Source organism: Electrophorus electricus, chromosome 24 (genome assembly GCF_013358815.1).
Source record: "Electrophorus electricus isolate fEleEle1 chromosome 24, fEleEle1.pri, whole genome shotgun sequence".
In the NCBI taxonomy this organism is placed as follows: domain Eukaryota; kingdom Metazoa; phylum Chordata; class Actinopteri; order Gymnotiformes; family Gymnotidae; genus Electrophorus; species Electrophorus electricus.
This window is the reverse complement of record NC_049558.1, coordinates 1,493,293-1,506,513: the sequence shown is the minus strand read 5'-3', so window position 1 is coordinate 1,506,513 and position 13,221 is coordinate 1,493,293. Positions and strand designations below refer to the sequence as shown.

The 13,221-nt window shown below is 40.9% G+C and overlaps 2 protein-coding genes across 2 annotated transcripts; both read right to left on the bottom strand.

The window, feature by feature from the left end:
- Window positions 1–784: 784 nt before the first annotated feature.
- On the bottom strand, window positions 785–3,962 carry mipa (major intrinsic protein of lens fiber a). The gene is made up of 5 exons (XM_027021331.2): window positions 3,579–3,962; window positions 2,887–3,051; window positions 2,708–2,788; window positions 2,394–2,594; window positions 785–2,270 (listed from the first exon to the last, which is right to left on the bottom strand). Exons 1-4 carry the CDS (start codon window positions 3,936–3,938, stop codon window positions 2,409–2,411), a joined length of 792 nt encoding a protein of 263 aa, XP_026877132.2. The 5' UTR covers window positions 3,939–3,962; the 3' UTR covers window positions 785–2,270; window positions 2,394–2,408.
- A 4,129-nt stretch (window positions 3,963–8,091) lies between these two features.
- ptges3a (prostaglandin E synthase 3a (cytosolic)) lies at window positions 8,092–12,571 on the bottom strand. Its single transcript, XM_027021357.2, has 8 exons — window positions 12,374–12,571; window positions 10,969–11,082; window positions 10,782–10,851; window positions 10,588–10,686; window positions 10,406–10,495; window positions 10,273–10,329; window positions 9,482–9,509; window positions 8,092–9,145 (listed from the first exon to the last, which is right to left on the bottom strand). Coding segments are annotated over exons 1-8 (480 nt in total). The 5' UTR covers window positions 12,376–12,571; the 3' UTR covers window positions 8,092–9,125.
- Window positions 12,572–13,221: the final 650 nt, after the last annotated feature.

The window sequence follows — 13,221 nt, the reverse complement described above, 5'->3', positions numbered from 1 at the left end:
TGCCTTTATTCCTTATTACTCCATAGAACATATAACTAGTATTCAGTATTTACAAATATGTGCTGTGATTTTGTCCGTAAAAGAAATATCAATATATGACCTGAAATTCTGTATGATACAACCCCACAAAGTCTTTCTATCTGTACATTTTTGTTAGTTAAGACTTGATAAAGGATTTTTTTTGTAGGAAAAGAATGAATAAGCTTGGAATTCACAGATCAGTTGTTCAAACTTGTAATAGCCAAGATCTCCAAGGTGCCTTTATTACACATTTCCCCTCATGTGGATGGGATCCACACAACCTTAGACCATCAAAGCATTTCCTCCTGTCTTTAGTCCAGGTTTGGAGCTATTAAAGTTGATATGTAATATACGTATGGTCTTCATATATGAAGCGTGGATATTGCCTTGTAGTAATACTTCTTTTAAATCTTGTAAAATATTCTTTTGTGCTTTGAGTGCTTTGTTGGGAGTAATGGGTAAATGAGATAAAATAGAAATTTTGAAAGTTTAGATGTATTCTCTGGTAGTGTTGAATTCAGTGACTGACAAGAATTTGTTTTTATGGAAGACGAGCTTTCCACAGAATCTCAATGCACCATTTATATCTGTGTATTTAAAAAAAAAATCCTAATAAACTGTATTGTGGAAACTAAACAGTGTTAATTACCTGCTTCAAGTGTTTTATTTCCCAAAGAGACTTTCTTCCATGGCATCTAGAAATGTAATTAATTCTAATGAAAAAAAAAGCTAAATATTTAATCTAAACTTATTCATGGGAAAAGCTAAAGTTAAATATAATACAAAATAATACCTTGACATAAGGCCTTGGATTTCTCAGGAATTTTAAGTCATTTAAATTTCAGTTTGTGAAAAAGCCTGAAAATCATTAATATGAAATGTAAAATCAGTGTTAATGAAAAAAAGCAAACACTGTGGCACATCTTAGAATCACATGCTTTCTTTAACACACAAACACACACAATGAAGATATGCAGTGACCTAAAATAATCATTTGTGTATATTCATGCAGTTTAACAATCCTTTGGAACTTAAAAGAGGAATCTTCATGCTGTCTTGACCAAAAAATCTGCTTACCTGAATATCTTCAAAAGGTTAGTGTAAGATGGAGATGAAAAACAGTTTATTCTCTGCAGTACTGACTGGGAATGATGTCAGTGCAGTTACTGACACTGTGAGTTATCCCTACTGTCCCCGTTTGTAAACACCACCTGTAGTTAAAAGTCTACAACTGCTACATTACCTGCTAAACATTAAACCTGCGCATGCCACCTTGTGTGGCAGTAGGCATGTAGGATCTCTACAAAATAGCAGAAAAGGCAACAGTCTTGAACATAATATAAATCCTCTGCTCTTGGAGGTACTGAGCAAATAGTTTCCCAACAAAAACAATATCTGTAAACTCATTTTTGCAAAAAAAAACCCCAAACAAACAAAAAAAAAACAAGTGCATCAGATAAGAGTTAAAAGATTGGTTATGTTTTGTGGTTTAACAAAATCAAATGTTGACAGGCTGATAGTCCAAAGTGGATGAACTGGTTGAACCTTATGTTAAAAATGTGAATCAAGACATTGAACTAAACTAGCAAGTCCTCCGGAGTGCTCTCACTGTGGCACCTGCACAATGGTTCTGCAGGCGGAGAAGGAGACTAACTGCTGTTCACAGGTTCAGGAGTATTTAACACTCCTTCGAATGATTACCGCAATGGCTGAGCAACAGGTCAAACTAGAACCATCCACTCTGATTGGTCTTCACCTGCATCTCACAGAATTTTGGGTAATAGGTTGCATCTGAGCCCACATAGTTGGGTCATCACCAAAGTTCCTCCACCCCTTTGACTACATCTGTGGACTACAGGACTGTGTGTGGCATGAGCCACAAACACACACAACTAAACGTTTTGTCTAATAAATTGCTGAGCAATGCTAATATAGGAAATGTGTCACTTATATGAAATAACAAAAGATCAACAACTTAATAAACCAGAAAGAGAAAAGCGTGCAGGAGTACAACTGAGGAAAGCCCCTGTCCTGTCCAGCCAGAGAGGCAGGCGGGACCCGCTCTCTGTACCAGCTGTGTTGCCCTCAGTGGCCAGTCATCTTCTAACACTCATTGTTAGTCCAGCAGTCCAAGGATTTTGGGTGCAGAAGCTGTAAGTTATAGGATGTAGTATGAAGGGTTTAGGGAGCAAGGTGATGTGGGAGATGAGGAGGGTTCTTGCTGCCGCCTGATCAGGCATGGCCAGGCTCTGTATACAAAGCAGAGATACAGACGTGGGTAATCTGGCTCGGAGCCAGTGGATTTTGTGCCAAAGCAGCCAGTTTTGAAGCATACATGCATTTGGTGAGGTGTTATTGGTAAGACAGCTAACCTTTCCACTCTATGTTTATAAGGCCTGTGTCTGGAGTTCCAGCAGCTCGCCCCGGGTTTTGTGCTGAGCCTCGGCCTCTGGGTGGCAACTGCCCTTTAGAACAACCAGTCGCTCGGACCAGCTGGGCATTCGTGGGAACAGCATGAAGTCATACAGCAGGGCACCTATAGCTCCGCCCACCATGGGACCGACCCAGTACACCTGTCAGAGAGAGAGAGAGAGAGAGATGCAGAGATAACTGAGCATATTAAGAATTCCACGTAAAACACCTTAAGCTTTATTCATCCATGCTGTTGTAACTAACTCCATCTCACCCAGTGGTTTACGAAGTTCCTGAAGATCATAGCAGGTGCAAAGGACCTTGCAGGGTTCATTCCAGCACCAGTGTAGAACATCTGCAACAGATTTTAGCTCTTAAAACACACCAACCTGCTTACTTATCCAGCCAAGTATGGTGGAGGAGCACACCACAAGAGCTGCAGGGTCCGCTCACCCCCAATAAATGTCCCACGAGGACAGAGAAGCCGATGGCCAGAGCTCCGGAGCCCACCTGGTCGGTGCGTCTCTCGTCAGTCACGGCGAACACACACACCACCAGTTGCAGGGTGAGGAACACCTCCATGGTGGTAGCCATTCCAAGGCCAATGCCTGGCTGCAGCTAGGGGGGGGAAGTGTGGTGACGAGAGTGAAGTCAGCATCAGCGAGTCTCAGTCCACTGTGGCAGCTCGGGTGTTCCGCCAAACTAAAAGCTCAAAAGGAACCCGAACCCGCAGTCGGTGCACTAAAGTCATAGGAGATACACACTCATATCCATCATGCCAGTTGTCACTTGGGACTGCAGTGGTCAAGATGTCATATTTTTACATTTTAAAATTTTTTTTAATTAAAATATAAATGCCAGAAAAGGGCACAACATTTATATGACTGGTTCTATCCTAAACCATGATTCAATGCTTCAGTTTATCTAGATTTATAACTGTACGTTGCGTGGAATTGTTCACATCTTCATTTGTCCATTTCAGAAAACATAATAGCAGAAGATTTGCCAAAAAGGGACAAAACATCTCAAAGTGAATCCAAAGTGAATAACTGTCAAACTAATATCAAACACTAACAGCAAACATTGGAACAGAACAGCATGTAAGCAAAGAGTGTGGAGGGCCATGCAGAGGCCCATTGACTTACTGTATTAAGAGCTAGGTTGCCTCTCACGTTGGCTGGCGTGACTCCGTACAGCACGGCTGCCCCGGCCAGCGCCCCCAGACACTGGGCACACATGTAGAAAAAGGCGCGGAACACGGACAACCGGGAGCTGACCAGGTAGGCGAACGTGACAGCCGGGTTGATGTGGCCGCCACTCACGTGGCCTAAAGTCTGGACAAGTGTGGCGGCGGCCAATCCGAAGCAGAAAGCCACATAGAGTACGTTGTGTGAGCCCGGGGTCCAGCGCAGAGCTGCGCCGAGCCCGAAAAACACAAAGATCACAGAGCCGTAGAACTCGGCGAACACCGCCCGCCAGAAAGACCTGGAGCGCAACTCCCACATGGTCGCAGTGTGTAGGGACACAAGCTCAAAACCTCAAACTGAGCTAGGAGGTAGAAACAGTTTCAAATAAACCAAGCCACTAAAGCTGAAAAATCCCCACTAACCTGCTATGTTTAAGTGTCCGGGCATTAAAAAATGTAGCAACAATTAAAATAAAGATAAAAGCACAGATGCCTTTCAAAGCCACAGATGTCTTTGTGCACAAAGGGTGAAAGCATTCATCCTGCCCCATGCACGCCTGCTACTTTTGCCATAAAGCTTTATATGTGGAGTTGATGATGCAGGTTGGTATTAAGGGACACGGGTAGATAAACGTCAAGCATGTCCCCCGGACATTCAGCCTCACTGCTGGGATAGGGGTGTCCACAGGAACATTTATAATTCCCTCAGGCCACTATGATGTCATAATCTCCCTGAAGCCTTGTGGGAGGGGCTTGTGGACGCGGCATAAATACAAAAAAACATTTTTAACTCTTTTCTCACCTGTATGTCTAAGATGTACTTGGCTATGACACAAAGCCACAGATGAGGTACTGTACACAGTGGAGGGAAGTTTGGGCAGGGCAATTTCATTTTCACTTCGGCTTTAGAGGCATATTTTGTTTCTTACACTTCCACAATCTATGTCCTCGGTTTAACCCTGCCGAGTTCCCACTTATAAGCCTGGCACAAGAACATAAAATATGTCAAATCTATTACTGCCCTATTCTATTTCTGCCCTATATGATACATTTTTCAAATAACAAACTAAATGTAGTTGTACACTAAAACATATCTCCAGTGGCAGTGTAGTTTAGTTCAGGACTAACCTTTGTTTTAAAAAACAAGCCCTAACTATTAGAGGAGATATTGTAATCAGAATAATAACGAAGATTTCATACTAGGGGCCACTGTGGTAGCCTGGTGTGTTGTGTGTGGCTGTGGGGTCGTCTGTGTCCTCTGGCTTGAGCTGAACAAGCATTTGGGCCCCTAAAACTATCCAGTACTTTCACAGAGGATTAAGTGCTGACAAAAAGAGACCAGTGGACAATTCATCTCACTGTGCAGATGGGCCCACAGATATGACACTGCACATGGACATGGAAATGACAAAAACTAAATGCTGCTTAAATATGACTGACAGTACTTTGTTTAGTCTTCAGAAGCCTGAAAGCACTTTATATGTTGCATGTTTAAAAAAACATGATTTTATTCTTTTCTGCCCTGACTTGTAAAACATCCAAGGCATGACAATGAAAAACACACTCATGTGATTAATGGGGATATCAATAATGAGTTTTTTAAAAAGACAACAAAAAATGTGATTTTTAAGAATTCAGTCACGCCTTTACTATATCTGCCACCCAAAACAAAGTAACACCAGAGCCACAATTACACACCCATTCCCTTTCGTTTTAACATTAAATTGGAAAGAGTGTGTCTTTTACAGCACAGTACCCAGGCTGCCAGTAGATCAGGATGCCAGTTTGTTCTGTGCAGAACTGATTAGATAGATCACATTGTGTGTGCTAGCAGGGCTGTTGTCCCAAGACCCAATAAAAAGCTCAAAAATCCATGTTTGCAGAAGAGGAAGGATGGCAGAGCCTGCCGCTGAGCCTCGGTCCAACTGAGAAAGAATACCGCTGTACTCATGTGTTTGTCTTTTTCATAATAGGTGGAAGCAAAATCCTGGCAACAGCAGTAGTTCCTGTTGCTTTAATAGTGTTGCTTTTGCTAGAGGACATTTAATATCTCCATTAAGCAGTGAAAGGTAGCAGAACAGTCAGGTTTCTGTACTGCACAACATCTGCACCAACATAACAGACTAGTGAAATCATCAACAGTATCAGGTGGAGAATTACAGCCTCACGTTATTAGATGCACCACTACACGTCTCTAAAGCCAGCTGGCTGATCGTAAAGGAGTTCTGTACCTGGCTTACACTGTTCCACTTTATTTGTCTCTTTCATGAGTGACCAGAGTGCATGTTAGCTAGATGCTTTTTACATACCTTAATGCATCAAAGCAAATACTCATGTATGTAAATATTTAGGCATAAATTGATATTTGTTTAAATACACATAACATATCCAGAAATCAACTGTCCTGTTTTGAAAACGGATCACTTAAGTGAAGAAGCCAACAGAAATGTGGCACAGAGCACAAAAGAAGTCGCCACCTGCTGCACCATTAGTGTACTGACAGAATACTTAGAAATGACTGACAACAGTACTGGGAACCTCTGGGTAGACACAGGCTCCCTTTACCTAACAAAAATGATCCCTCACTGCATGCTGCATGCCTGCATCTTCACCGTGGAGCAAAGCAGCACAAAGATTCTTGTGCTTCGGATGTAGATACACAAACTTTGTGGGTCCAGGAGCTGCAGAGGTAACCACTTTGTATATATCTACTGTGTGCTGAATTCACACCCGACCATCCCGTTCATGTGTCCATAAGCCACCTTTTGTTGGTAGTAAGCCCAGGCCACAGTGGAAATGGGTTAAATTTGCTTGCATGGGGACTTTTCTATTACTTTCCCGTTTTAGACTGCTGACAATCGCCAAATCCAAAGCCCTGGACTTTGGACTTACATCATGTGACATTTACTGGTGGCTGCATGGCTGCAGGCATATAGATTGCAAAGGGACTTCAGCCCGACTCGTCTCCATGGTGAACACTGAAGCCGATATGTGATACTGGAAGCAAGATGAACACAGTTAACACCGTTTCCTTTATTCAGGTGCTGTGCATTTAAAAAACACTGCTCATGCGGAGTTTTTTTTTTTTTTTTTTTACCGGAGCCCATCATTCAAACTGGATTTCCAAGGTGTATGCAATTTATGCAATACAGAACAAGGTAGTGTCATAGACTGTCAAGCAATTAAAGAAAGAATAAATAATTTTACACGCTAAAAGTGGCAAACAATATTTATGAAAGTGATTATTCTTTTCACTTTTTTCTATAAAGTGCAGTTCACATGAGGTGAAGAATCAAATTGCTTTGTGGTCATCAAATTAACCGGTGTATGTCCTCCATATAGAGGACATTTTTAAAAAATCTGTGATGTGATCTAATCATTCCTCATGTTTGGAAGTCGTCACATCCGTGTTGGCATAATTCTTCAAAGACTGCATCCCAAGCAGACGTTCTGGAAGGTTGCAAAGAGTGTGCACTGCCTCCCTTATGGCGGAGATGAACAGAGGAATTAGAAAGATTTTGGCCTTGCTGGTTAAACCCAGAAGCTTCGTGCCCTCCCAAATAGCACACTGGCCATGCTGCAGTTTTAAAATCTCATTTTTGTGATTAAAGGAGTGCTCGTGAGCGATCTCCGTGCACCCTTACTGCCGGCTTCAGTGAAGACAACAATGCAGCAGCAGCCAGTCAACATGATGTGACCAATCAGAGTGAACTATTGTGTCAAGCAGTCTGAGCATCACAACTGATAACAGAATATTCAAATGATAGTTAAACGCATTTCTCTACTAGTTTATTTTTAGTTGTTAAAGATTAGTTAAGCAGTGCAAACGCAAGGAAAAAACAGGCAGCATTATGCAATGGTTGTGATATTCATGTGTATGTGCCTAACAAACGCTTCTATACCACACTAGGGGCCTGAATGTTGCTGACCACCAAATTGTGGACTTTAAGGAGGACCGCAGTCCCTCAAAACATGCTTAAAAGACTTTTGTGGTTAAATATATGTCTAGAATCTGGATGTAAATAACAGTAGTTTAAAAAGGAGTTCTACCACGTTCTGATAATTATTTCCTGGTAGAGAAAAAAAAAAGCTCTCGGTTTAAATTTTAAATTGCTGCAATATGTTCTGGTTTGCGTCTATGCAAATCGTTCAATGAGAGCAGCTTTCAGGAAAGCAGACATTTGGCGCCCTCTGCTGGACTATCGCCTTGGTGTAACAAAGCACGTCACTTTGGCACCATCTAGTCACACATACAGGACTTTCCCACTACATCTACATTACATTCCACGGCACTTAACTATTGGCTCAAATGCACTAATTGTCCTGCAGTTGGACGGACTTTTTTAAAGTTGGACATTACGCAGCTTTTTTTCCCTCCTTCTTTCCTCAATTTCCTAGTTGTCAAATATCTGTAGGAACCACACACAACTATTTTTGTTTGCTTGATGTGTTATTAAACAAATGTGTGAAGCCATGATTTAGAGACAGTTTATTAGAAATATGTAGACAAAATCCCACTGCATTTAACAAACTGAAGTTCCTCAACCTGTGGTAACAGGTTAGCACAGCATAATAAACATTTGTTTGTTTTAGTCACACTTGTATTGATATTTGGAGTGCAAACAATTTGGTCAGCTATTGTTAAGTTACCCTTTTGTTCTGTACAGCCGTGAAGCTTGCATTGTATCACTTCACTTTACATAAATGGAAGATATCAGTGCTCAAATGCCTGCTACACTTTTAAGTGTGACGAACAATAAATGATAAATTTAAATCATTTTGTAAAGCAATGTGTACAGACAGGACTATGTACTTTAAACATATCTGATTTCATGTCAATGTGTTTCATGGACAAATCCCCATCTAGAATGCCTTGAAAAGGTGTTTACCAGTAAAGCAGAAAAAGCAAGTTCATCAGCTTCAAACGCAGCTATGTTTAAATCCAGTAAATGTTTGGCTAGCAACTGCAGTTGAACAAAGAAGTACAAGCCTGAGAAGAAGAATAATTCTTTCACCCACACACAGACAAAACAAAAACAAACTAAAAAAGCTTAAATTAACATCAAAATATAAATGAAATTTACAGTCTGAACCAGAAATGGGGTCTAAATGTGAATTTTTATGCATTTTCCAAACACAAGGAATTACAATGTGTATGCTATATAATGGACCACCTCACAGATACCAAAGGTCATCACTGCTCTACCCACCCCACCAATGAGTAAACGGATGATGGCCAGAATACACAAAACATTAAGAACTTCAAACTGTCCATGCAGAATCAAAGGTAAAGACAGCACTGATGACAGGACAGCCATCAACACAATGGTACTATTGTTGTGACACTGTTGGAAAAAAGCTCCAGATGTAGGCCTTTTATGTTTGTTTGCTGATCTGTATGTGTGTGTGTCTTTAATCATTACCCACTCATAACTAGCCATTTTCTCCAAATAACAGTTAAGTGACGATCCTTGTTTTCTGCCATAAGGTGACATCTTTTGCACATTCACTCCAGATCAGGCATCTCTGTAAACGGTTCAGAAAGAAAATGGTTATTCATCTCAATTTATAGACACACAATTTTGTGACAGGCCACTACATGTATTACTTGTTGAGACTATTCTCAACGGTACCTTGACACTGACATGATAGTAGCATGTATGTGGGTACTAAGCTGCTATGAGTTTATCAGGCACTTCAGTGTGACCAGAGATTTTATCCATCATGCTCATGGCTGGGTTGAATGTGGTCTGCCAGCCAGACATCCCAGGGAAACAACACCACACCCACACCCACACCCACACTTCTGGCAGAAGATTAGTTCTAATAAGAAACAACAATCAACAATGCAGACAGACTTACTCTCATCATCACTATCTGGAGACTCTTCCTGCATTTTGAAACAGTAAACCACAGAAAAGGTTATTGTGAGGAGTTATTCAGCATAAAGATAGTGTATGCTTCAATGAACACTAATTACACTATGAAAGTCCAATAATGATCAATTATTTCCTTAAAAAATACACTTTTATTATATACATATATATAGTACCAGTCAAAGGTGTGAACACATCTGACTGAATGTATGTTTTTAATAGTAGAAAAAGCCATTTTAATCTAATGGATCATGCATAAGTTTGTTTCTAAGAGAAATATAATTTGGGAAAAGTCTTAGCCTATGTATAAATTAATTTATAAAACACACAGGCAAAAATTTTTAGATGCACCCTCAGCAAATAGATTTTCTTTCAGAACTTTAGTTCCTCATTCTGCATATGTGAAATTGTCTGATGGAAAAGCATCAAAGGTGACTGCCTCATGAAGCTGGTTAAGAGAACACTGGTGTGTAAAACTGTCATTAAAGTACAGCGTAGTTACTTCAAAGAATCTAAAATCTAAGAGTAAGTATTTTAGATGCTATACCACGGAGATTGATTTAAAATACTTTAACTGGTACCAGGTAATTAAAATCCAACCATTTGACTGAAATAATTTGATCAGACAAACAACAGATATTTAAACTTGGTGTGGTGAATTTAAAACACCATTAAGTACACACCTGAAAGATCCTAATATTGTGCACAAGAATTTTCCTAATACTCTCCCTAAAAGAAAGAAGTGTGTAAGTGTGTTTGATGTAATGAAAGCCCTACATCATCTGCACCATCCATGTCAGGCAGATCATCTTCCCCTCCCATGTTGTTCATCATCTGTAGAAGCACAAAAAGCATTCATTCCTGCTCCTCTAGGTAAAACCTCTCACGGCAAAACTATCTGCAAACTCACCTCTGAGAAACGGTCATAGCTGGACAACTCTTCATCTGAATCGTCCTCCCAGTCTTTCCAATTATTGAAGTCAACACTGAGCCAATTACACTGAATAAATGGATAAAATAATTAGCATGTTTTGATATGAATTCCATACTTTACTCATTCAAATGTTAAAATAAATTTTAAAAAATCCTCACCTTTGTTTTATCTTTTGTTAACCTTGGCCATGATTTACCAGGTTCTGCTTTTCTTAGACAACAAAAAACAGACCTGTCTGTACGTTTGTGCTTTGAGTCCTGCAAAAGATGTGAAAATTATTCTTACTACATTGCACAATTATGCAGCTGTCATCTAGTCAAAAAAAATATCAGACTGTTTCTCATATACTTACATTTGGGTCGATGGCCTCAAAAAGACCTACTTCATTATGATATTTAATGGTATCAACTCCACCTACACAACTGAACAGAAAACATCTTACATAGAATGATGCAAATATGCGAAAATAAATAAATAAATAAAAAAACAGTGATGAAAACCTTGTGTTGATACTTTCAAAATGAAATTTGACAACATACCTGAAATCAAGCTTTGATTTCTCAAATTTCACTTCAACATCTCTGCTGTCTTCTACACAGAATTCAATAAAGACAAGGTCCCGTCGGTCATACCACTTAGCGGTTGCTGCCTGCCTATTTAATAGAGAAATGTTTTGTTTTTTTTAAAAAAGTGCTGAGTAGATCACTTAAAAAGAAGCCAACTCTTCTCACTAAGTGGATGCTGGTGTTCACGCAGCCTAGCTAAAGTGCACAAAAATTGTACACAGGCCAACTTGGCATCTTGGACAAAGCTACAGAAAGGCCTAAAGTGTGAATGCAGTTCAGCATTCTTATCGATATGCAAAACAAAGCACATCTTACTGAAAAATAAAGCACCTCCTAAACTGAACTGCGGTGATGTGTGAACTGGATGATTAGGCGATAGTCGACGTTACCTTGGCAACACTAGGTACCGCACACCACACCAGCAATCACCCCAATGCCCAGCTCTGCACCCAGCTAGCTAAGCTGGTTAACGTGCACACACTGACTTCCATAACCTTGGATATATAAACTGCCAGGCCTGGTCAGTTAACCATGTAGCTATGTAATATTTAGCGGCACTATCTTATGGTCAATCTAGATCGCCAATTTCAGTAACTAAAGTTAGCATTTTCCATTAAACTAGGATAACTCGTTAGCCAGATTGCCACAATGCGCCCGATACTGCAATATCATGCCATTGTAAGACGTAGGCTAACGATATACAGCTAGCTAGATAACCTAGCGTTAGCAGGCAATGACCATTCCTAAACATACGCAGTTCAACTTGAGAAATAAACATTTTTGTAGAATCATAGCACAGCTTGCACGTGTGAAATCGGTCTGCAAGACGGTTCAGAAAGGCCGCGATTACCCGGAAACCAAATTAATCACCAATTCAGCATCACCAACGAGCGGCCGTTAGCTAACCTAGCTAATCTAATTTCTCGAATTTTCCAAGGAATTGGGAAGCAGTGGTGCAAGATGAAGACATAAATGATTTAGGGATAATTATCTAAGGGGTCACTACGGCATGGTAGCTGGCTAAGCACAGTGAACAGACGAGGAGAGATAGCCTTAGGCTAACGTTTACTGTAAGATGCGTTAGCTAGGTTAGCTATCCCGAGTGTCGTCACGGGCATAGCCAGCAGCTATTTGCCTCCCAGTGACGCCTTTAGTTTTAATTAAACATTTGTGTCGTTTCAGATAAGTAACCCTCTAGTATGTAACATTAACGTCTTATTCGAATAGTACTAGCTTTAATGACAGGCTTGCTGGCGTTTTGAGCTAGCTAGCCTAGCCTAGCTGACTAAAATCGGCGTTAGTCGTTAGCCAGCATTAGCTAGCATCGGCGGGCTAGCCCTAGCCAACTTAGCGTTTATTTCGCTAGTGGAACACTTACATGTCGATATCAACTTTCCGCGTTCACCGAGTTAGTTTCTCTATCAAGTGCCCTCGTCCTTTCTTAGAGATCTGTCTGCGCTTAATAAACGCGAAAGACAACTCGCGTGTAAACGTAAGCTAACGTTAGCGAAGCCTGCGCGGGATCCTCGCGTGCCTCAGCTGCGGTCTTCGCGCGCGGTGACACTGGCTTCTGGCGTCTTCCACCGCGCGTTCGGGGAACACGCGCGTGCACGCGGCGACTCTGTGTCCATAGTAACAGCCGTCTTCCTCTGCCTCAGCGACGAGGCAGTTACTGTTCTTGTGCCCTCAGGCTGTGGCAGTTAATCGTGTTAATCTGAATTCGCCTGGGAACGTCTTACAGCTATTTGTAAGTTCCATCAGGGCATGATAACGAAGTAAATAAGAGAGAGGTTGGATTGTCCACTTTTTGATAAAGTATTTGTATATAGATCTCAGGTTTTTGTACAGGACAGGCTGTGACACGGAGCTGACAGGAAGAGTGTTAATTAATTAAGGGGGTATTCATTGGTACAAACATTGGTAGCTGGGCAGTGGTAGCTCAGTGTTTAAGATATGTGACTTGTAATCAGAAAGTTGCTGGTTCAAGCGCTGCCAGGTTTCCCTGAGTAAGACCCTTAAGCCTCAATTGCTCAAGTTGTACTCAGTCGTAGCTATAAGTTGCTTTGGATAAAAATGTAAGCTAAATGTCAATAGATGAGGTGAGGACCAACATCTGGAGAATTGCGCTATCCAGGTGTGCTAGCATCCACCTGGGAAACGTCTTGGATACTGGTTGTCCATCCAGCTGTGCAACCTGGACTCAACTATCAGTGGTCATAACAATAG

What these genes read in the sequence shown, in the direction of transcription:
- ptges3a (XM_027021357.2), bottom strand. An exon ending in AAATCAAAGCTTGATTTCAG is followed by an intron (nt 10,852 to 10,968) that starts GTATGTTGTCAA and finishes TTTTCTGTTCAG; the next exon opens with TTGTGTAGGTGGAGTTGATA. An exon ending in GCTATGACCGTTTCTCAGAG is followed by an intron (nt 10,330 to 10,405) that starts GTGAGTTTGCAG and finishes GTGCTTCTACAG; the next exon opens with ATGATGAACAACATGGGAGG.
- mipa (XM_027021331.2), bottom strand. Translation starts at nt 3,938, where the DNA reads ATGTGGGAGTTGCGCTCCAGGTCTTTCTGGCGGGCGGTGTTCGCCGAG. An exon ending in GCAACCTAGCTCTTAATACA is followed by an intron (nt 3,052 to 3,578) that starts GTAAGTCAATGG and finishes TCCCCCCCCTAG; the next exon opens with CTGCAGCCAGGCATTGGCCT. An exon ending in GGAACTTCGTAAACCACTGG is followed by an intron (nt 2,595 to 2,707) that starts GTGAGATGGAGT and finishes TCTCTCTGACAG; the next exon opens with GTGTACTGGGTCGGTCCCAT.